The 24,229-nt window shown below is 35.7% G+C and overlaps 1 protein-coding gene across 2 annotated transcripts in view; it reads left to right on the top strand.

Annotated features, from left to right (window-relative positions):
• Nucleotides 1–22,015, top strand: part of MTDH (metadherin) — a 33,079-nt gene extending 11,064 nt beyond the window's left edge. Inside the window, exons 5-13 of one of the 2 annotated variants that reach the window (XM_051785111.1) lie at nt 619–687; nt 3,134–3,382; nt 6,042–6,128; nt 7,997–8,095; nt 10,181–10,305; nt 10,856–10,975; nt 13,464–13,583; nt 17,409–17,565; nt 19,144–22,015. In XM_051785111.1, coding sequence (XP_051641071.1) covers nt 619–687; nt 3,134–3,382; nt 6,042–6,128; nt 7,997–8,095; nt 10,181–10,305; nt 10,856–10,975; nt 13,464–13,583; nt 17,409–17,565; nt 19,144–19,214 — 1,097 coding nt within the window. In that variant the 3' untranslated portion in view covers nt 19,215–22,015. The remainder of the gene's footprint in view (nt 1–618; nt 688–3,133; nt 3,383–6,041; nt 6,129–7,996; nt 8,096–10,180; nt 10,306–10,855; nt 10,976–13,463; nt 13,584–17,408; nt 17,566–19,143) is intronic. The other variant, XM_051785112.1, reaches the window with a different exon arrangement.
• Nucleotides 22,016–24,229: the final 2,214 nt, after the last annotated feature.

Genomic DNA, 24,229 nt, shown 5'->3' on the forward strand with positions numbered 1-24,229 from the left:
CATCTTGACTGAGTGCATAATTCTTGCCCTGAGGACTAGATCAATTGTTTCCTGTTACGTTTGTTTTTTCCCTGTCCATTTACAGAGTTTTAAGAAATGGTAGTTCTAGCTGTGTCTCTGCACTGTGGTGAAACATAACTGCTACTTTAACCTCTCTAGCCAGAGTCCTTTATGTATCATGTTCTTATGTATCACCTTGTACCAAACTAATCTGCAAAGAATTCAGCTGTATCTAGTGTTTTCATGGTGAGGTAGAAAGAAATAGTTACAGGTCAGAAATACTTAGAGCCACCCTTATCTTAAAAATTACAGCCTCTGTTTTAGATTTTTGCTCTTCATTCATGAGGAAATTAGCTAAGGTTCTTTGAAATCTGCAGTTACTTGGTTTATGGGCACTAAGTCAGTTTGAGTTCGTTCTATCTGCAAAATAAACACAAATAATAAATTATAATAGAGCATTTTAATTTTATTCTTAAATTTTCTGGAAATGTCTTAATTTACTTGGAGATTAATATGTTTCTTTTCTTAAAATAGTGGATGCTCTTTAAGAAGATTTTTACAGGTGTTGTTGTTTGAAAAATCTTCGTCTAACTTTGTTTCCTCTTACTTCTTAATCAGGTGATGCACTTTCTAATGCACAAATTAGCAGCTCTAAACCTGCAAAGGGGGAGTCATCAATTCCACAAGGTAAAAAGTTTTCATTATTGGGCATCACAAGTAACTAGAGAAGTGTTTTACAGAAGTAGAAAACACCAATTGTTGGTGCAGGACCTTGTGCAGTTACTGACATGGAACTTTATTATACAGCTGACTCTTTTGGCTATGCAAATGTTGTAATAAATGTTATATCTCAAAGTTGCAGTTACTTTTTAATAGGTTGAAAACAGTCTCTGTTACATGTGGAAATAGGATTCGGTATCTAGAATTTTCAGATGGATTGCCTATTATACAAATAGTTACTTACAGAACACTAAAGCTCATTTTCAAGCTCCACTGAAAAATTCTCTATGCTAGCTTTTCAAACTTTCTTTTTCATGTTAATGAATTATTTGCTCAAAGAAAAACTTAGTTTAGATAACTGCCAAGAGCTCACAAGTCATGATTATTGCAAAGTTTTCGCTTGTTTCAGATTGTATACACTGGTTACTCAGTTCTTTACCTACTCCTTTGAGATGCATAAATTCATTCATTTTTAAAATTCTTAAATATAAGTATATGTTTATAAATTTACATGACATATGTCATACTCAAAATATTTGGTTATTTTTAGACTGTCATTGACTAGTGAATCTTAGCAGTTTTCTAATAAGAGATACTGCTATACTAATACTTGAAGTGAGTTAGTTTGGCATAATGAAATTAACATAGTTGTTTCTTACACACAGACAACATTAGCAGTGTTGTTTTAATGAAAAGTAGTTAGTGTAATTAAGAAAGTCAAATGAGTTATTAAAAGCACTCAGATCCAGAAAGTGAATCCCTTTCTGCTCGTTTTTGAGAGCTTTACTTCACATGCAAACTCCCTGTACCATCACACAGAAGGAGCTGGATTCTTCAGAGATACATAATGAGAGGACAGGAGGCAATAATCAAGTTTCAGTAAGAGGAAATTCTGACAGGCCATGGGGAAAACAACTCTTCATGAGATTTCCCAGAGATGCTTTGAACTATCAGCCTTTATGGTTTCCAGAACTTGAATAATGTGGTATAATTTAGAAGTCAGCTGTGCTTTGAGCAGAAGGTGGAACTAGGTGACTTGGAGAGATCCCTTTCAATCTTAAGTTTTCTGTGATTCTGTAAAAACATGCTGATCATATAGAAGGTAAAGAGTAGTATAATAAACACAGAATAATTAAGCTCCTCCTTCAGGAGCTCAGGTACCCTTTTGCAAGGTTGCAGAAGGGTTTTTCTACCAGCTACAGTTTGGTTTCTGTCTCTTGGTATTTTTGTTGTTGCCTTTCCCCAGGACTTCATATTACCCTCTGATAAAGTTGACTGACAGGAGCAGTGCTAGTGCTATGGAGCAAGGGCAGTGTTTTGGTGTAATTCCAGTGTTTGAAATTAATTTATCTGGGAAAATCTAGGCGTATTTCACCTAATCAATACTTTGTCAGTGAGGCTGCCTTGAATTTGGCATGTTCATGCTGCCTGAGCTATGCTTTCATTTGAGGAATAAAATGTTTGGTCTGTAGTTTTTGTTGGTGGGTGATACTGACTTGTGCATGAGGTATTGGCTGACTGTTTAAGTGTTACACTTGCAATATGCAGGTATTTTTTAACTGTTTGTAAAAGAGTTTTTCTGTTGTTTACACTGCATATATAAAGAGAGAGGGGTTTTGATATACAAAGCCCTTTGAGAAAGGTTTGTGATATATAGGAGGTGAGGCTGTGCGCACTAACCCTTATATTTTATAGGGACATAAATTTAAAAATGTTCTATAATGATCTTTGTCTCATTGTACTGCTGACTTCTCTCAAAGTATACATTAAACTTGCTATGGCTGGTAATTTCTCATCAGGGTAGACAGTTGGAGTCTTGTGGTCTTTTGTCTTAGTGTAACATAAAATATGTTACTTATAAATTATTTTGAGAGTGTTACCATGATTTTTAACTCTAACTGTGGTGGACAGTTATCGACAATATGATAACTATGCTTTTTGTAAATCCTGTGCAGTGTTTGGTAAGTATTTTCTAATACTTGGTAATTTCTTCTACTTCCTGCTTGGAAAACTGCTCTATGCAGTTATGAAACCAAAAATATTCTCCATTTAGTGAATAGGATTTTTCACAAATCATCATCATACTCTAAGAGAAATTACCTGGCCTTTTTTATAATCTAGAGGCACTGATTCACCAATATGCCAGCCCTATAAAGAAAGGGATGAGGAAAGAGAGTGCAGTTGGTGCTGTTTGTTCCTTACTCTTCAAGTTAGTAGACAGATGGTGCATATCATCTGAACTGGAAAATCAACTGAGACAGAGCAGCAGCTCGTCTGTATCCCACTGGTGTAGCAAAGCTGCCGTTCATTTGTCTTTTGTTTTTTTTATCAAGTGAGTGTGCACGTAAGTGATATTTTAATTCTTCATCCATTTCTTATTTTAAATAATGCTTTCATTATTCTTGTATCTAAGTTTCTCCTGGATTGAGTGAAAGCCATACAGTAAATGGAGGAAGCTGGAATGAGAAGTCTGTAAAAATCTCACAGATTGGTGTAGGAGAGGAGAAATGGACATCTGTTCCTTCAACTGCAGCTGGGAAGAGGAAGACTGAGACGTTGGCTTGGGGCCAGGACACTGGAGATGCTAATGGAAATGGAAAGGACTGGGGTGTAGGCCTGGTGGGCAGGCCCTGGAAAGAGCGTTCTTTGTTCACTCCCATTGGTAAGCTGTTCTGAAGAAACTTACTTCCCTTAAGCGTTTTTACATAAATATATTTTTAGTAGTGGATCTCTGAAATATCTTTATGTTTATATATTAAAAAAAATCTTGACATGGTCTAGTGAAATGTAAACTGAACAATTTCTGTTTACTGTAAGTTCTGATGGCTTAGCATCTATGGCTCTGTGTACAGTTAAACTGGGTTTTTTGAGTTTATCTGAGATAAAATTGTTTCTGAGACAAAATTGTGCCATTTTGAAGTGTAAGTTCTTTTAAAGAACGTCTTAAAACCCAGGTCATAAGTCTATTCTGTTGACCCAACATAATCAAATCAACTGTGTTTGGTTTTGACAGGTGTTTGTTTGGGCTTCAGGCATGAAGATTGTTCAACTTCTGTGACATTTAGTATTACACTGTTTTTCTCATTAGAAACTGTTTTCTAGTGTTCAGTACAATTTTCTGCCTTTATCATTTGTGCTGTCCATAGTAATAATGAAGAGATTTTTTGATTTCTCTCTGGGCAGCAATCTCCAACTCATTGGTAAATGCTGTAATATGCCTTTCCACTGTTCAGTCTAAGTAATTCTCATCTCTTCTGGAAAGCAGTGTTCCTTTGAATTCAGCAGTGTTACTTTAGTCTTGTCATGGCTTAATCCCAGCCAACAGCAAAGCCCCACACAGGTGCTTGCTCACTCCCCCACCAGTGGGATGGGGGAGAGAATCAGAAGGGTAAAAGCTGGAAAACTCATGGGTTGAGATAAAGACAATTTAATAGGGAAAGCAAAAGCTTCACATGCAAGCAAAGCAAGGAAATAATTTTCTACTTCCCCTGGGCAGGTGTTCATCCATCTCCAAAATAGCAGGGCCCCATCGCGCGTCACGGGTACCTGGGAAGACAAATGGCATCAATCCAAATGTCCCTCTCTTCCTCCTTCTGCCCTCTACTTTATATACTGAGCTTGATGCCATATGGTATGGAATATCCCTTTGGCCAGTTGAGGTCAGCTGTCCCAGCTGTGTCTCTTCCCAACTTCTTGTTGGGAAGACAACGCTCAGCCTCCTTGCTGCCAGTGGGACAAGAAGCAGAAAAGGCCTTGGCTCTGTGTAAGCACTGCTCAGCAATGACAAAAACATCACTGTGTTATCAACCCTGTTTTCAGCACAAATCCAAAACTTAGCCCTACCCCAGCCATAACTAGCACAAGACGAGATGTTTTTTTATTTCTCTGGCATATCTTGAAATGGGGTTCCTGAGGCTGGGCCTGATATACCATTGGAAGCTTTACTGTTGCCAAGTGGAAGCAAAGGGCTTTTTTTCATCTTCTAGTTAGTTGTATTCTGCTGTATTTTCTAATAAGGCAGTTCTTGGTTACTGTGAACATCTTTGTGTTGTTTTTGTTACATCATGTTTGACCAGACTGATTTACTTCTGGTAAAATGACTGATTTTGTGGGTGAGGGGAGAGCAGTGGAAATCTTTCATGGCAACTTGACTAATGCTTTCAACACTGTCTCACAGCATTGTTGTATCCAAGTTAGGGTGGTTGAAAAACTGGTCAGGCTCAAAGGTAATGGTTATAAGTCCTACTCTCCCTTGAGGCTGTTAACAAGGGGGATATCACAGGGCTGTACTTAAACTTTCCTGGTTATTGTCTTTATGAGTGACCTGGAAAAGGCAACAGAGTGCCATTTATATCAGATTTCCAATTTACACCAAACTTGAGTGGGAACAGGGGAATCAGTTGATACAGTCCAGATCAGGGGTGCCATCCAGAAGGACCTAAACGCAATGGAGTAATGGGTCAGCAGGAACCCAAGGAAGCTCAGTGAGGACAAATGTGAAGTGCTGAACCTTGGGTTGGAAGCAATCCTGGCTGGAGACTGACTGTCTGGAGAGAAGCTCTGTGGATAAGGGGTCCTGCAGGACACCAAGCTGGACATGAGTCAGCCTTAGGTCCTAGCAGCAAAGGACACCAACAGTATTCTGGAATGTCTTAACACAGGAGTCAGTAAATTAGGGATAGTGATTGTCGGCCTTTTGGGCAACATCTGGAATACCTGTCCAGTTTTTAGTGCATCCCCCCCCAATTAAATAAATGTGATTCAAAATAAAAAAACCACTAGTAGTTTTTATTTAGAATCACGTTATAACCAGGTGTTCCTTTTGACACATTAGTGCCACTGATCATTTCTGCTTATTTTCTGCCTTACATTTAACAGTCAAATATGTATTAATTTTTAAGCAGTATCTCCTATTTGTCAAAAATTATTCTAAATTTGGTTCTATTCTTTAACATATATATATATATGTTTTCTCCAAGCTGTGTTTCATCTACATGTGCTTTTCGATAACTTAATGGTTGTGATAATGGGAAGAATAATAGAATGGCGTTCAAAACACAATCTACTTTTCCTCTGTGAGAAGTTTATATATAGGCTGAAAGGGAAGATGATCTTGAAAAGCTTGAAAATTATTTCAAGCTGTGTGTTCCTGAAGTCCCATCTCTATCAGCACTGATTAATATCCTCAATTGTGTGAAATGTTATCACAGCTGGAATGTCCACTGTTTTTCTGACTTGATTCATAATAAAATAACTAACTTTTTCAACATTGCCAGCAGTGTGTGAAGTTCTTTTAATTTTTTTCTCCCCTTCCTCCACAGCTGCTTGGAATGTGGATGCAAGGATTAATACCTCTGAACAGAATTCTACTTCTTTCTCCTCATTTGGATTAACTCCTGCAGTTTCTGGTATGTATGCCTTTCCAAAGATTTTTCCATTCTTCTACTCCACCGGGTGGATTGTAGTTTGCCAAGTGTTATTAATACACATTTTTCTCATTGTTCTTTGAAAATAGTACTATAAAGAGTAGAAGACGTGTTTTATGAAAGCCTAGAAAGCTTTTTTGTTATGCTGAAATTATGCAATGAAGTAACTGTTTTAAATTGATAATCAGAAGCTAGATCATTAAGAAGGTTGGTACCTAGAGGGGCTTGGAATGAGGTGATCTTTAAGGTCCCTTCCAACACAAATCATTCTGTGATTCTGTGATTTCTTATTTAGCCTTCCTGTTTGTATATTAAGTCTAAATAATGGGCATAAGAGGTTGCTCAGTTTTGCTGTCTCAAGTTAGAGATCTGAAGATTGCTTTCCAGGAAAGCCCATTTACCTCTGATCTCTTAGGACGTTTGTTATTTGATGGTTTTTTGCCCTTCAAGGAACTGAATCAAGGAACAAAATATGTTCCATAGGCAGGATTGTAAGTCTTGAGTCTTTTCTCTGTATGACAGATGGAAAAGCTGAGCTCTAGGGTTTTCTTTTTTGAAGGGTGAAATTGCTGTAGAGTGCAAACCTGCCTTCATAATAAATCTTGTATGTTAAACTACTGACATAAGTGCTACAATGATTTATTGTACAAAAGAGGGATCATATGTCAGGTTTTCTGCTCTTGCCTGCTTACTGCATGAGCTTGGCATGGCTATTTTCTGTTTGGAAGTAGCTGGCCAAGTGCTTATGAACTTAGGCTATGTTTGCTTGTATTCCATGTTAGAGGCTTTTAACTGTTGAACTCAAGCTCAGTGTCCTGAGTCTTAATTGTACAGAGAGTTTTAATTAAAAAAAAATATTTCCAAGCAGCCACTTGAATTCAAGTCGTCTTTAAACTAAAACTTAAAGTTTATTAAATAAAGTAGGATGACAGACTGAGTTGAGATTCATCTGCAATGCCATCATGAAAACTTTGAGAGAAGTGTGAAAACAGCTAATGCTATTCATTGCTATTAAGCAGCAACATTGTAATGTAAAGTGACCACATGGACATATATTTACTTCTTAATTGTGACTGGCTGGCAAAAACAATGAGAACACGTCAATATTTCTGTCATCTGAGGTATCTTTTGCAGAGGTGTGTATAAAAGAGACCCAGGTCATATTTGAACTGCATTTAAACTTCGGAAGTCTCAATATACAGTAATATACTAATTTCTCTCGTTCTTACAATTAAGGGGATTTTTTTTTTGGCATTTTTACTTTTTTATGTAACGGTTTCTGTTTCTTGTTTATTTTTCTTAATAATGTTAGGTGTGTAACACTTTCTCTTATGACGACTGATACTGGCCTTACTGTTGTTTGTCATGCCACTTTTACATTCCTGAAATCCTTTACTTTAAATGAGAATTGGAATCTTTGTAATGTATAATTTAATTGGTCGACCTGCAGTGTAATTAATGAGGTTTCTTTCTAGTAATCTTTTAAGCTTCTCTCTGTAAGAGTTCCTACTAATACAGGGTAATAATTTTACTACCCACAAAATTTCATTGTGTTTTTCAGTTTGAGGAGACTGCTGAAAGCCTCATAGACTGCTGTCACTCACTCTTCTTATCTCTTTTTCCATATTCTTTTCATGACTTAGTTTTGTCTTCCTTCAGTTTCCTTATTTTCTGAATATACCTCATGTACAAGAGCCTTCTAGTTTTCCTGTCCTGTGCAGTCCTTAGAATCAGAGTGTTTTCTTTGAGGCTTTTGTCTTCCTTTTCTACTTTGATTGGAATTTCGTTCCCCAAGAAAACTTCAAGAAACTTGTTAACTTACAAGTACAATTCTGTTTATTCCCTTTCAGGATCCAACAGTGAATCAGTTTCTCAGACTGGTACTTCTGATTTTCAGTGGGATTTAAGTCATGCTCAACCCCCTGTTGATGATGAATGGTCTGGGTTAAGTATGTTCCTCTAAAATGTTCATTAATAAAATGTTAATTACTGTTAGTTACTTATATTAGCTACTGGTATTGGACAGTTGTGGGTATCTGAGGAAAAACCTGGAATGTTTCACTTTTGTAAAGCTAATTGGCAGTTTGAAGAAAGTAGGAAGAAGTATTTTCACAAATTATGATAGAAAATGGTTAATTTTTAGAAAAATACTTGGCTATTCAAACTCAGAAGTGGGAGAGCTCATGCATTTTAAGGCAGTTCTGGCTTTTGCTAGAAAAATCAGAGGAATAAATTAAAAAAGTCTTACTGCAAATGATGAGAAAAATCTATTGCAAATCTGCAAAACACATATTTAGCAGATTGTATTTGAGTCAGTTTGTTTCTATATATTTGTACCTTACTGAAAAGATTCCTGTATTTAATCTAACTTACTTTCACATTTACCAAACATTAGGAAGTTCTTATGTGTATAGAAAGCATATATAGGATAGAAATCACTGAAATGACTTGGGAATTGTGGTCAAATGGGTGTTAACTCCCTGCTTTCCCTTCCCTCCTTAAGAAAATGTTTACTACATCTCATGAGGGCATTGAGCTGGACAGTTGTTCCAGAAATTTACTACCAGAGCAGCCTTGCATGTTACCTTCTCTCTAAGAACAACTTCCTGTTTAATGACTTCCAAAGTGGAATAGATTGATGCAGTCCTGCATTACACCACTTTTGGCATGATTGCTCTGATACCAGATCATTTTGAAACTTATCTTTTGTGGTTTATCTGGTTTAAGGATAAGGGAAGCACATATCAGTTAATCATTTGAAAGTAATCAGATTTACATTTTAACAAAAGCATAATTCACTCACATTTCTGAGCATGGAGTGTTTAAGGCTATAACTTCTGTTAATGGAGTAATTTTATCATAGATGTCAACTAATTGAAAGGTACAGTGATAGAAGTAGGTAAATGCAAATTTAGGCCAATGTGATACACAGATACACCTTACTGCTTGGTCAGGATCAGGATGAGGAAATTAACTGTATATAGAAATACTACTTACTTTTATTATTAATCAGAATGGATGTTTTCCTTAAGCAAGTAGTGAGACAGCAGTAGATAAACTGTGAAGTGTTATGTTGGGCAGTAATTGCGTTTTCAAATCAGTAAATTTTAGCATCCAAAGTAGGCATAATTAACATAATATTTTTCTATGAAGGCAAGAGGCACTAACTAATCTTAAGATCTCTTAGTGCATTTTTAGCTTTGTATGTTTTCCAGTAAATTTAATTAGGTTTATTATTGCTTTTCATTTTGACTTGATTTTTAAATGATTAAACTGAATCCTACTGTAGTTGGCAGACCAAGTTTGCCTCTTCTTCAATTTGGTATAGATGGGGAGTGAGAAATATTTGTGATGTTAATACAAATGTGAAATGAAAATGCAATCTTTTACAAGGTGTTCTGTTTTAAAATTGGCTTGCAGTAACTTTCTACTAAACAGACAGTCTAAGGCTTAGTTCTTCCCTTCAGATATTTCTAATTTTTATATAACTGACCCTTTAAACCTGTCATTCCTGTGTGACAACATAAATATGTGCCATCATAAATGAACAATAACAAAATGGAGTAGAGATGAAAGAGTCTTAGAAAAAATAAGATTATTAATAGATGTCAGTGCTTCAAGATGACTTGACTAAGATTTACACTTTCAGATATATCACTTGTAAAGTAATCTTACCTAGGTAAGATTGATCAGTGTTACAGTTCATCCTAATTTTTCGCAAACTAGGAAGGAGGTTTAACACAGAGAACAACTCTTAAATTTGTTCCTCATCATGTAATTTAGAAAAATATCTCAAAGCAATTGCATCTGGCTAGCTGCTGTGATTAGTCTGTAATCAGACTGTGCTGTAAAATCAGTCATACTCATTACTTAAAAATGTCCTTCACCTATGTCCTACTTTTTTCAGAAATACAGGAAATTACTATTTATATCTTGATTTCAGGAAGTGGGTTTATGCTTAGGTTTGGGTTTGGTTTTTTTTTCATTTTTAAACTAGAAAAGAGCACCTGTAAAGTAACTTTTAATCTTTGTAGATGGACTTTCTTCAGCTGATCCCAGCTCTGATTGGAATGCACCAGCAGAGGAGTGGGGAAACTGGGTAGATGAAGAAAAAGTTTCTTCTGTTCCTCAGCGTGAAGAGAGATCTGATATTCAGAAGGTAAAAGGTGGTATTTTCTCCTTAGCACCAAGACTTTGCCCTTACCACTGCCATTTCTTAAAGTAACTTAGAGGGTGGTGATAAAGGTAATCTCTCATCTCTTTTACACTGATAAGAATAGCACAATTGTGTTTGTTGTGTACACAGAGAAGGAAAATGCTCTTTGTTGTTATTAAGAAAAGAGAAGTTGCTCAGCTCCATGTTAAATCTTACTGTCTCATTGTAATTAGAGGGATTACCTTATCAGTATAGACTGAGAGGATTTAGATCTGTTTTCATAAATACTTCTTAACAGTATTTAATTCTCAATATGAAAAACAGCATTTCCATGCCACCAGTACATGGTGCTCTGTTGCCTTTTCCCTTCCCAACTCCTCTACCTGTATTACCAGATAGCATGTAAAGAATGTGGTCTTCCTAAAATGAACTGAACAGATAAGGCTATTTACACTTGTATATGCAACTAAATTCCTTTAATTTGTGTTTAGTCTATAGAAGGCATGTTTCATTGTCATTTTAAATGCTAAATACCTTCTGTTCCCATACAAAGATTTCAGATAATGAAAGAGAAAAAGCAGAGCCAATTCTTCAGAGTTCTACAAGTGGCAAATCCAAGAAAAAGAAGAAGAAAAAGAAGAAGCAGGGGGAAGAAGCTAACTCTCCTGCACAGGTAAAATCTGGATGGTTTGAAAGGCGGTTGTGAGGAATTCACAGAATTGCCTTGTCTTTGTATATTAGCAAAATATACAAAAATTATTTTGGGGAAATTAATTTCCTTATGGTATTGGATTGTCTACTGTTGTTTCTCAAGAATTAAAGTAATTCTTCTTTTACTAGTATTTCCTTAATTTGTTGTATTCGCAGGTCAAATGTGGAATAATTCGTAATTTTGCTAGGTTTAAGAAAAGCGTGAAATGTGGCATCTATTTATCCTGAATTATTTATTTCCTATCAAATCTGGATTCTGTACTGGATGCTTCCAGGAGGAACTACCCTCTGCATGGGAAGCCTTCTCTTCATGTCCTTTCAAAGACAGCTGCCTTGGTGAACATAGCTAGCTAGCAGAATGAAAGAAATTTAAGTTCTCTCTTAAACTTTCAATTCTGTGAGAATATAGTGGTTTTTGTAAGTACTGTTGTAACTTGATTTATCTGAAAGTCTCAATGCCTCAAACTCAATGGGCGGAGCTACTCTGAGTCAGATTTTAACAAGGAAGAGAATATTTTCAAACTGAGGATGGTTGGAGTTTTCTGTGTTACTTAAATAGCTTTTGAAGATTACATTGAAACACATTTGTAAAAATAGCGAAAGCAGATTGCACTTCACTTGGCAATTGAATCATGTTTGAATAGATGAAAACAAGTACTTTCCTAATAGGAAAAAGCTTTTAATAGCTCATTATCAGATTACATCCTGCATCTGCTTGTAGTGACAGCCATTCATAGTTTACATTCTTTACAAAATGATCAGTGTTCAGTGAAATCTGACTAGGTGGATTGGAGAGGGGAGAAAGCAAAACTTCAGTCATACTTGCTTTGGATTTGCTTTTATGGTTGTCACGTTTTTCAGTCTGAGATTGTTTTAAAACAATTTTAAAATATTACATTCCTGCTACGTAAAATTCTCTTTTCAAGTTGTCTGTTTGGAGGTGGAGCTTGTGTCAGTTTGCAGTGTTTCTTTTGAGGCAAATGTGAGGCAATTTGCAGTGTTTCTTTTGAGGCAGATTCAATCTGGGGGAACTAGGACTGCAGCTTTTTTGTAATTGAAATCTGTTCTGGGCTCTACAATGACTCTGAATGTAAGTCAAGATTAATAGGTTATGGTTAACAGGTGTTTGTGGGTATCCTGGATGGATCTTATAGTCGGTGAGGGCATTCTGAATTTGTTTTTTTTCCATTGCTTGTGAGCTGTCTTTTAAGTGGTATATGTCAAATGGAGTTCTACTGTCCATATTAACATAATCAGATTCACTTGTTCTACGTATTAGTCTCCAACCACTCAATTTTGTTACTTTTTCTTTCAGTCCATCAGTCTATGAAGCCATAAGTTTACAGATGAGAATTTATCTGTACTAAATTTTTACGTAAAATTGAGGGTGTTGCTTGATAGGAGCTGACAGAACTCCCAATACATCACTGAAGTTATCCTTTTTATAAGAGTTTTGTAATTTAACTTGCCAGTCATACTTCAAACTCACTTAAAATCTGTATAGTTATTCTCTGAAAATGGAACACCTTCATTTAAACAGCCTCATCTTTCTCATTGATTTTACTTAAATGTTCACACTTTTTTTGACTTCAGTGTTTGTCAAAGCAGTGGAAGCTAACTTAAGAGCTAGGTATAAGGCAATGTGTTCTTTCCTGTCAAGAAACAACAGACTTAGACTGTGACTGCATTTTTATAAGGTTCCAGTGGAAGTAAGTGAAGGAACAGTGTTTCAAGAGGTACTTCCAGTTTAAAATCAGGGACCTGTGTACTATTTACTCTTTACCACCATGGGATTCTTCTAGTCCTATAAGGAAGTGTAACTACTCTAATTCCACACATAAAATGAAAACTTTCCACCATTAGAGTGTTTAAGGAGTAAAAGTCTTGGATACTTTTGAACATATTTTCAGTTTTTGTACTGAAGTTTGTTTTACAGGCATCATGGCAAACTAAATTGGATTGCAAAAATATTAAAGCTTAATAATAGACAACTATGCAGGTTAATATGCAGTGCTTGCATTTTAAAACTTTCTATGTGTAACAAAGCACAGAATTGAGAGCAGTCAAGTGTTATTGTGATACTTTTGCAAAGTTTCTAGAGTAAATTCAGTTTAATTTCACGTCCTTATAATTTAACAGGAGTGTGAAGTGTTCTCAGATTGGGATTTTTGTTAGTAAACTGTATGAAGAATACTACTTTCTGGGCTTTATTGGATTCTATGGGTATTTTTTTATTATGTTGTTCTATAAATTTTGAGTGTTAGCCTAGGCTAATTTTAGCCCACTACTTTAATTTTTGTAGTAGATTTTCTTAGTTATGGAAGTTAGTGTTAGAAGTTATAGAAGCTATAATAAAATTATGTCAACAAAACTCATGCAGGGAAGAAGAGTCAGAACTTGACTGCAAACACAGGCTCTTCTTTTTTCCCCTCTCACACCCCTTTTTGTAGGACACTGAAGAACTGGATAGAGAAGCTGGAGAGGAATTTCAGGAGGATACCTCAAAAGTTCAACCACAGCAGGAAAGAGCTTTTTCTCTGAAGACCATAAGTACTAGTGAACCAGCTAAGGTAGGGATGCAAAATTTGGTTTATGTTACAATTGGATTTGGAAGTGCTGAAGTCCTTTCAAAGATTAATTTGTATGGATAAAGTTACACTAAAAATACTGTTTCAGGCTAAATGCTTACGAATGTAAAGGTAATCGAGAAATTGAATTTCAGATAGATATAATTTATAAGTTTTAAAAAATATATCTACTCTGAAAAGCAGTATCTTCCAAATCAGTAGTCACTTTCTTGACTGGCAAGTTTTTTTCTCGTTTGAATTATTCAGGCAATAGTTGAAAACTTTGAAATCTGGAAACATAAGAACTAAAAGTTCTGAGCACAAGACTAGTAGGATATTCTACTGTTTTGTTGCAAAAGAATGAAGTGTTATTGACTTGCTATATTCTGACTTAAATGCTGTCTAAAACTGATTTTTTGTAACTGTACTGAGCCTAGTCTTAATGACTGAATAAGAAAAGGTTTTATGTGAACCAATTCGCAAACTGTTTGCTTCATCTCACAATTGAAACATAATCTAGTGAATACAAGTTCTCTTTCAATCTTTCTTCAAATAGCAGCTTTCTCAGATACTGCTACCCTACAAACTGTCACACTGTAGGAGATGTAAAGTATTTAATATTTCTAGTGACATTGATTTTGTGTTCCATAAAAAGTGAACAATACTAGTGAGGCAGCAGTTCAGTACCAGAGAGTATATGTCAGAATACTGAGTTTAAGTGCTAAGCATTAGTTTTGTAAGGATAATAAGGTGTTAAGATTCAAATGAAGGTGCTAGAATGAAATCTTTTACGAGAGGATGCAGTTCAACAAAGAAGAAGTACAGAAGTGTGTTGAAAATGTGTCTTGAAAAGTACATTCATTCAGACATACTTAAGGCTCATTAAAAATACCCTACATCCAAGTGGAGTTTTACTACAATTATTTAGTTTAGATCAGTTCAACCTTTATTCAAGGTTAGCAACTAGCTACCTATTCTATCTGACAGTGCATAGCTGGTTTTAGAGGTGGTTTTTTGAAGCTGTATTTGAAAAGATATCTGCCTGTGTGCGCAGGTGCCTTTACTCCTGTTAGTGTCTGGTTTTTTTAAAAAAAACTTAAAAAAAGCAAATACATTGCTTCATTTTAGAAGCTTTAGTTGAAAATGTGTAGACAGAAAGCTTGGATTGTGACATCACGGTGGGTTTTTCTGGCATCTTGAGAGAGGCGTACTGGTGCATCCCAAAAGACTATAGCTTTTGCTGTTCAGAAATCTAAATGGATTTGAAATGTATCAGCAGTTAGATTTTATTTTTTCTCACAAGCTGTTGACACTGTCAAAATACAAGCCCAGTTTCAGCAGACTTTCCTCAATTCTTTAGTGTTTATAATCATACCGAAATTCCTAGGTGATTTGGTGATGTAGACCCACACTGTGCTATTTTTGAGGGGCTCGAGAGCTTCTGTTACTCTTGAATCTTAAATTCCATGTGTTCATATATGTGCCTATGTATGTCTGTGCAAGTGGTGACTGAATTAAACTTGGTATGGGGGAAGAGGATAAATGAAACTATTACTAGCATTCTCTGGAACTGGAGTTGATAAAGGACAGCTTGCGAATTGTTGTATCTGACAATGCAGATGGTCTGTCAGTCTTTATCAAATCTCCTTGCCGTCAGATTTGGCTTCATTGTAATTTCACACAGGCAGAGATGCCTTCCAATATTGTTTGACTCAGCTGTTCCAAAAAGTTTTAGAAACAATCAGTGATTGATGTGTGAAATGGATGACTTGAGTTTCCAAGGTAGGTAATTTAGTCTTGCTTCAGCAAATGCTCCAAAACATGAGAACCAAATATAAGGGAAAATAAACTGAGTACAAATAAGTTATTATTTAGGATATCCTCATAGACACCAGAAACACCTGAGTGTTGAACATTTCTGTTTCACATCACACTGTTTTTCCCATGTTATACATTGGGCTTCATTGAAACTTTGCATTTTATCAGCAGGCATGTTTTAGTTTTAAATGAAGAGATATCTTCGGAAATCCTTCATTTGTAATGCTTCGACAAGTTACTGCTTCATTACTAAATCATATAATTATGCATATAACTTTATATCTTCAAGTAGGCTTTATTCATTGTTACAGGTCTACTTTCTGAACGGATTTGTTAACAGAGAATATCCTAGAAAAGAGTAGTGCCCAATTTTTAATGTTTGGTATCACTACCCACTTTTCTGTATCCAAAATTTAGATAGAAATATTTGGAAAAATGTCCAGATAGTGCTGTATGTACCTATATCATTACATTGTCAGTAATACTGCGTGCTGTAATATTCAAGCTACAACATGTTTGTTAGTCAACCTAAGAGAGCTGAGCCATTAAAATCTTAATTGAGTTTCTTTACCTGCTGGTGGAGTGTGGCTGTCCTAACAAAACTTTGATACCAGTTACCTGAATTGATTACCTTGCACTAGAAACTTTATGTCCTCCTTTTGTTTTAGAAACCACATTTCATTGTGCTAAAGCTCCCTTATTTATGTAGCTGATGATTGCTAACCATTAGGCAACATAAGAATTAGCTAAGCTTGGAACTCCTGTAGGATGGGAGTTCATTTTATCAGCATGGTCGATATATTAAAAAATATTTGAGATTACTGATTTTTCAGTAGATTAAGAGAAATACTGCAATTATAGTTATTAAAAAAACTTGTTTCAGTCTGTGTAAGGGTACAGCAGACTATTCATAAAAGGTTAGAGAACTGCTATCCTCTAAATTCATGTGTTTGTTTTTTTCAATTAAAGTTGTTTAATTTCTTGCTTAGTGTGATTTGATTAAAAGAAAATTATATCTTTTTGCTCTTTTCTGTATTCTGACTGAATTTTTGAGATGCTTGCATTATAGCGATGGAAACAGTACAAACTGGTGACTGTAACGTAGGATCTGTGTACATCTGCATCAAGGGCTGGGTGTAAACTTCACTGTTTTGTTGTCAGAGTTCCAGGTCTTGGCCGTTGTGGCACAACTATAGCCATGGCTTCTTAATAACATCCTAAAGTTTGGGTTTTATTACTTGGCTAAGACACAATTCTAATACGTTCTTTTTTGAAGCCTTTTGTCATTTGTTGACTTGCTGTGGGATCGTACTTTTTTTATATTCTGACTTTCCTATTGGAATATAAATTTTTTTTTATGTTTTGCTGTAATTTTAATTACAATAAGTGCTACACACTAAGTTACAGTTATGTCTTGTCTCTGTAGTGGGAACCTTCAAAACCGACTAGATAACTGGAAAATACTGCGAGTATCTTGGCAGTTATTTCTCCTGTAGTTTCCACTGAAATACTTGCTGACTGCTCTCGCAAATATTTGTTATTCTAAAGAAGCATACAGAGTGTTTTGAGCAGTTGATAGGAATGACTGCAAATCCTTTTTAAATAAAAGTTTGATTTGAGTTTTGAGTTGTGTATTTGGGCCTGTTTGCCTTGCAACCAAATGCATATATGTCACTGTCTTACATCTCTCTTGAATAACTATTCAAGAATCTTTTTTAGGGTCTTGGTGATTTCTAGATTGTTTTCCCTTTTTTTGCATGTGATATATTTTAAGAATTTATTTGTGTGGTTTATCTTTACTTCTATGCAACTAAAAATTTTGGCACTAGATGGCAGTCCTAGTATTATAGCCTCAATTTAAAATTTTGTAGGATTTTAATATTGGCTTAATTTTTCAATGCCATCTTCTCAGCAGCTGCTAAGTATACAGCTAAAATAACACCATGTAAGAGTAATTATTTTATATGACTTAAAAAACTTTTGGAAACTTTTTTTCTGTTTCTCAAATAGTCTGAGGAGGCTCCTTCACTTGCTGTTTCTACTGAGCCATCTGTAATTGTATCAGAGAGCAATTCTGACAAGATCGTTTCCCAAGTGCCACAGATGCTGCAAGAGACAGATGTTTCTAGTCCTAATATTAAGCAAAACAGTGTGCCTCCTCCACAGAGTAAGTATCTCTTGGTGCAATTCCTTTGTGCTTTTTCCCCATAGAGCATGTACAGTCAGAATGCCTTGCCCTGGGCTTTGAGTTTTAGAGTGCCATATCGGGTACTTGTGTATCTCATTTATGCATCTTGCCATGTTTTTAACTTCCTCTGAAGCGCTTTGATATATTTGTTTTCATTGTGAGGAAAAACTGGCTTCATATGCTTGAATGACTGAAAATGTCTGTTGGGCTTGTCCAGTCCTTAACAGACATTTGGAGGTACTCACGTACACCATGAGGACTTGAGCTCCATGCTGCGACTGAGGAGTTCTGCCAACACTGTTTCAAAGGCCTGCTTGTGAGCCTTCAGTGGAGAACAGATGGCTGCTGACATAGCAGTTGACAGGATATTTAGCTACCAAAAATTTTGAAAAAATACTAACAATTCAATTTTCAGCCTACTGGGGTTTTTTGACTTCTCAACTTAGCTCATTAGCATCTTTTTCTGTATGCTCCCATGTAATCATATAGGAAAACAGTTGCTTATATTGTAATAGAAAGGTATTGGGTGATGGACTTATTTTTTTGTTGTAGCTTAACAGCACATAGATCAGGCTGAATTGCTGCAGGTATATTGTTTTTTGAAAATATGCTGTGCCCAAAAATGTCAAATGTACCTTCTTGCTGTACGCTGCAAAAGTGCTTCTACCGAAGTACTCACACAGTAATATGGGAGAATTGGAAAGGAAGTCAGGATGTCAAAGGCATTGCTTAAAAAAAAAAAAAAAAAGTTGTTTTGAATCAGACTTTTTAATGAAATTAATAAATACTGACAATCCATAATAAGTTCCTGGCTAAGTGTTAAAGTACTAAATGAGTTTTTAATGATTGCAGAATTATGACTTCATAATAATGGTCTCCTTCAACTGCAGTAATTGGCTTCTTGGTTTTCAATACGTGAAACAATGGAATCTTTCAAGTCAATGTGTCAACTGATGCCTTTCTGTTCTGGCTCTAAAATATGAAATCTTTTGTACTGATTCATGTCTCAACAATTGAAAGCACATCTCTTATGTTCAGTATATACACTATTTTACTTGTTTTACCACTCTTGGCAGCCAGCATGTTTTAAGGCAGTCTGTTTTATGAAAAGAATATAGTTTCTTATTGGAACTGCATCTTTGCATAGTTCATTATTTTTAAAAAAACTCTTCTGACATGTCACATATATAGTGACTAAAACCAGTGTAATCTGGTAAAAGTGAGCATTTAATGTCAATTGTGTACATGTACATTATTTTTTAGTTAACCAGAAAATAACAGTGACTCTTTTGTAAATAATACATGTGCAAAATAAATGACTTTTGTTGTGTATCACTCTATGTGTTTGTGGGGTTAAAAAGTAGGTTGAAATTGGCAAATGTTGGTTTAGATGTACTTCAAATTAAACTATTTGGAAGAAGCAGGTGAATAGAACTGCTAGTTGATTGTTCTGAATTACTTCATAATAATATCGTGTGTACTATCCAGGATTATAAAAGTTACAATTCTGTGTAAACATTCCCAGTCCTAACACTATAGTTATGTTTTGTTTTTTAGCGAAGTCTGAAGAAAGCTGGGAATCCCCCAAACAAGTTAAAAAGAAGAAAAAAGCAAGAAGGGAAACGTGAGGTTCCTGAGATGGACATGTGTTGCTGAATATTGTCATGAAGATTATGCTGTTTATGCAATAATTTGTGAACATGTACAGAATTTTATAAAAATTTCAAACACTTTTTAAAAACAGAACTGCTGTGAACACAAACATCTTTAAAAGGAATCAAATGAAAGTAACTTTATGATATAGCAAACAGAACATGCTACATTTGAAAGACATTCTGAAGAGTCTGTTTTTCCAACTTTTGGAGAGAGATCTTAATTAAAAAAAAACTGGTTTTACAACACAGTGCCCTGTTTACAACAGATTATACTCTCATCTACAGCTGCGGATAAAAGATTAATTTCAAGGAAGGGTTTTCTGTAAAAATAATTGTCTGTACAGTAGTGGGTGTTTCTTGCCTCTCTTATGAGTGATGCATTAGAAGCACAGAATGTCAACCATCTGAATTTGTTTCATGCCTAAATCAAAGTGCTTTGATTAAATACATAATCTGCCATATCTTTACAGTAAGTTGGTTAGCAAGTCTGCTAGCTGTTACAGGAATCACAAGTGCAAATCATTAACCATTTGTACAGTGAGACCTTCATGGTTTATTATATGAAGTTAACACAATAAAACTGCTTTGGGTTAAAAGTTTGAGAATGTGATTTGAAACTTGAGTATGGTTCATGAAGTTATTTTTTATAATGTCTACTACCTTACTTGAATTATTGAAGATAACAGTATATTTTTAAGAATGCAGTAATGTGCATAAAATTGGTTTTCTCCTTCATTCCTTACAGTTCTTGGTTGATTCAGAGTCCTATCTAAAACTGTATTCTTTCCACTTTTAAACTCATGGAATGAACTGAAATGAAATGTTTCCTTCCCTTAACACTTGTTAACTTAGCATACCAAATTCTGTTATGTCTCTATTACTAAAAGAAAGCAAAGTTAATTTTTCACTCTCAAATTATTTGGGATTTCAAAGATCTGTTGGAGAACTGGAGTAGCTTCAGACAGCTTTAATTGACATTGTCAAGACCAGTTATCAGGAACACATTTTTTTACTGCCTTAACCTGTAGTATGTAGAATGTGTCTAGACTTCTGGACAGGAGTTAGTGTTTTTATATAAAAAAAAAATAAAAAATGATGCAAGTATAGCAGTTGTAAAATAAAGACCATTTCCCGCTTGAAACTGTTAATTGAAATGGCATTTAAGATGTGTTGTCATTTTCAGGTACTGTGTAATGACATGGTATCCAACTGGCAGATGTGTTTGTGTCTGTAGGGCACATGCTCAGCCATGTGCACTGTAAATAGCCTTTACAAATATCTGTTTGATGAGGATGGTAGTTAACATCACCTGGTAAATTCAGTTGAAGAAGAGCCAAGATTTCTTTTCAAATGTTGGCTTCTGATTTTGCGGCACAAACAGAATTATTAACAGCTGTAATGAATGGTACTGATCAACAATCTTGTACTCTTACTGTACTCAACTGCAGTTTGACAGTGTTTCAGGGCAAGAACAGGTAATGCAGCAAGCTGGGTTTGATTGTACTGAAAATGCACCTTGCTAATTGAGAGCTTTCCTGATAAATGGATACTCACTTGCACAGGTATTAACCCCTGTATATCAGGAACATATGACACTCTAAATTCATTTGTTAAAATAAATTGAGCATATTGACAGTATTGATTTATTTACTGGGAGGGAGTAATGCTAGAGAGTGATATCTGTCAAGATTCATGTAAAATAAATTTAGAACTGATACAACTTTTCAAGGAGTATCTTAAGGCAAACATGAAAAATAGGATATTATGAAATCATGCAGCGTCCTTTGCATGTAAATATGATAATTTTACGTGTGGTCTTCATAGTAAAGGTTAAAAGAATACCCTTTGAATTCAGGTTTTTAATGTATGTCTGAAATGTCTGTTTCCAATCTGTATGTTGTGCTACGAGCCTCTTTTGTAGAAAATACAAAGATTTTATGTAATGAAAGAAACTGCCCCCAAGGGCTTTCACTGCATAAATTCTTTTTTCCTCTTGAAGATAAAATTGGTGATATTTCTGGGTTAGTAAGTGCTAGCTCTTGAATAGCTTGTCATTCTGGAAAAAGAAACAAATTAGCTAAAACATAGGAACCCTGCTAATTAACTGCTACTGCTAAGCGGGATCATATAAATACATAGCCTTCCTTCCAAAATATTGTTACCTATTTAGCAGCACCTCTTACTGTTTTCTTAATGTGCAGTTTCAGTGTCTTAGAAAGCGAAACTTGCTTTATTTGACATTCATTAAAGAGGTAGTAACTGTATATCATATTGTCTATAAATAGAAACTTGGTTATCTGTGTACTGTCATGTTTCTATGACTAAAGCAGTGGTTAGTCTTAATGATACACTGAATCCAGACTTTGGTACTTGGACAGAGTGAAAAACACCATTTAAAGAAACTTAAAAACTTAAAATTTTTTTTTCTTCTTTTTTTCTTTTTTTTTTTTTTGAATGCATGGAATGGTTCCATAAATCCAGTATGTTGTTTTTTTCTAAATACTCTGGAATTATTTGTATGTGTAATTTAAACTTGTGATGATGTGTAATTGGATAGTCATGGCATATTTTTATTTCTTTTGTGGGGAGGGAAAGGTGTACAGAATTCATATGTGCTTGTTACAAAGGTAACTGCATTGGTTTGGAGGGGGATGAAAACTGTATTTCTGATGCCCTTTTAGAAGTCTAAAGAAAAAAGTGCAGGAAAAGAGCACTACTTTAATATTTACTAAGAAAGAATGTACATATTAAAAACATTTCAAAATTTATAGAAATACTTCTAGTACTGTTGTGTTGTAACTGAATTGTATCTCATTTGAAGCTGCCCTATTAATAGTTCCTAGCCATGGGATCGTCCTGTGAACAAGGCTTTTGAAAAGTGCAGACAGCAGAGTACACGATTTAAGCAGACTTTCATCTGTTATTAATCATAGTTGTTTTGCTTTTAACTCAACTTGGTTGCCAGTCAAGATTTCAGCTGTTAAAAAAACACAAGTCTCTTGCAGCCACTTGTACATGTAAGTCTCCTTCTGGTGACCATTGAGTACCAGTGAAGAGCAGTTCCAGTTTTTCAAGCCAGTACTGAAAGATTTCTTCATTGTTCTGCTGTGAATGGAAGGGGGGAAAAAAAACCCTAAAACATTAAATTACTTTTTAAAATATTCTGCTAAAAATATTTTACTGTTAAAATTCTGAGTGAATTGCTTCATTTAAGAACATCAGCCAAGTGAATTTGGGTGGGGGGAAGGACCAGGAAAGGCTGCATGACCGATAGTTCTTAACTTGTAAGTCATGTGGTAACACAATAGATTTTATTTACCACAGGACTAACAGAACTGCTGTTAATTGGGATGGACACTGGGAGCAAAGTGGGACAACTTCTATTTTTTCATGGGTGGAGGGTGGGAGTTATTGTTATCTGTATTTTATATCACGTTATTAATGGTTCACGGGTTGTTCCTGTTGAAACTTGGTTGAATTACTAAAATTATCTAGTCTCCATAGTGGGTCCCTTCAGTTGAGGAAACTATTGAACTTCTGCTGTTTTAAATTTCTGGCTAGTTGTACCAAAGTGAAGGTCTCTGGTGCACTGAAAATCAGTTTCTTTACTGAAACTGTGATGTCTTTAATGTTAGTGTATTTCTGGAAAAGAAAAATGCATTTAAAACTCTTAACATGAAAGTCATGGCTTCAGGGTTTCATACAATTCTCTTAAAGAAAAATGCCTAGGAACATCAGCTCAAAGATGTACATTTTCTGTGTTAATTGTAGCATCAAGTAATCTCTTAACTTGCCTCAGTGTTTTTAATTCAGTCCATGGTAGAAGGTAAGTCATGGATCACCAGAACCGGATCACTACAATGAACTCAGAAAACGGACTAGTTTGAGATGATTCCCTGTCTTCTACACACACGGTAGTTCCCCTCTTCAACAGGTTCTGACTTGGAGTTAAGTGATTCCTTATTTCAAATATCTGGTGAAGTATAAACTAAATATGTTGTTACTGGGAGCTGCTCTTTTTTGTTTTTTCAGAGGCCATTCTGACAAAGGCTGCCACAGCTTGTTTTTCATTACTACTATTTCCTTGGCCATCCTTGCCTACGTAGCTAACGAATGAAGTTGTGCCTTGAACTATGTCTGCAAGCAAAGCTCTGGATGGGAGATAACTCCTCTCTGATGTGATTCTGTAACTCAGTTTTGCTCTCAGTCAGCCAGGCTTTAATGTAGCTTTTGAAGAGGCATGTGACTCTGGAGACCAGTGCCTTTCTGACTTGCAGCCAGTTAGCCAAAAGAGTAGGAGCTGTATCAACTGATGGTCTGTCTGCAGCTGAGTGGCTGGGTGTATATCCAAGAAGATGTGCAAGGTTTGCTTCTGCTCTGTCTCCAAAGGCAGTGCGAAAGATCGGTAACCTCCCATTTTCACCTGTATGCAGAGGCAGTTATTGAGTGGGGGAAATACCTGCAGCCATGTCTGAAATTCCTGCAGTGAGTTTTCTCAAGAAGGAAGGGATTCCATGAGAAGCTTCCACAGAAGCGAGTGAGTGCTAGCAGTTTTTAAGAGCACACTTCTGAAAGCACAAAAACAGTTCATCCCCTTTAAAGATAAGGGAAATAGGTGGAGCAAGAGACCCCTTTGGCTTAACTGAGAGCTTCTGAGTCTGCTCAGAAGCAAAGCATACCAGAGATGAAGAAGTGGATAAATACCTGTTGAAAACTACGTGGACATTGCTAGGGCATGCACAGATGCAATTAGGAAAGAAAAAGCTCAGCCGATGATGCAGTTAGAAAAGAATAAGCTGAGCTCAAATTGAATTTTGCCAGAGATGTCAAAAACTACAAGAAAGGGTTCTTCAGGTACAGAAGTGACAGGCAGAAGGAAAATACCATCCTGCTGATGAACAAGAGAGGTGAATTAGTTGCTAACAATGCTGAAAAGGCAGAGGTTCTCAACGCTTCCTTCACTTCTGTCTTCACCAGCACTGCTGGGC

The sequence above is a fragment of the Manacus candei genome, unplaced genomic scaffold (genome assembly GCF_025592945.1).
Source record: "Manacus candei isolate 608988 ecotype Guabito, Panama unplaced genomic scaffold, ASM2559294v1 h1tg000019l, whole genome shotgun sequence".
In the NCBI taxonomy this organism is placed as follows: Eukaryota; Metazoa; Chordata; class Aves; order Passeriformes; family Pipridae; genus Manacus; species Manacus candei.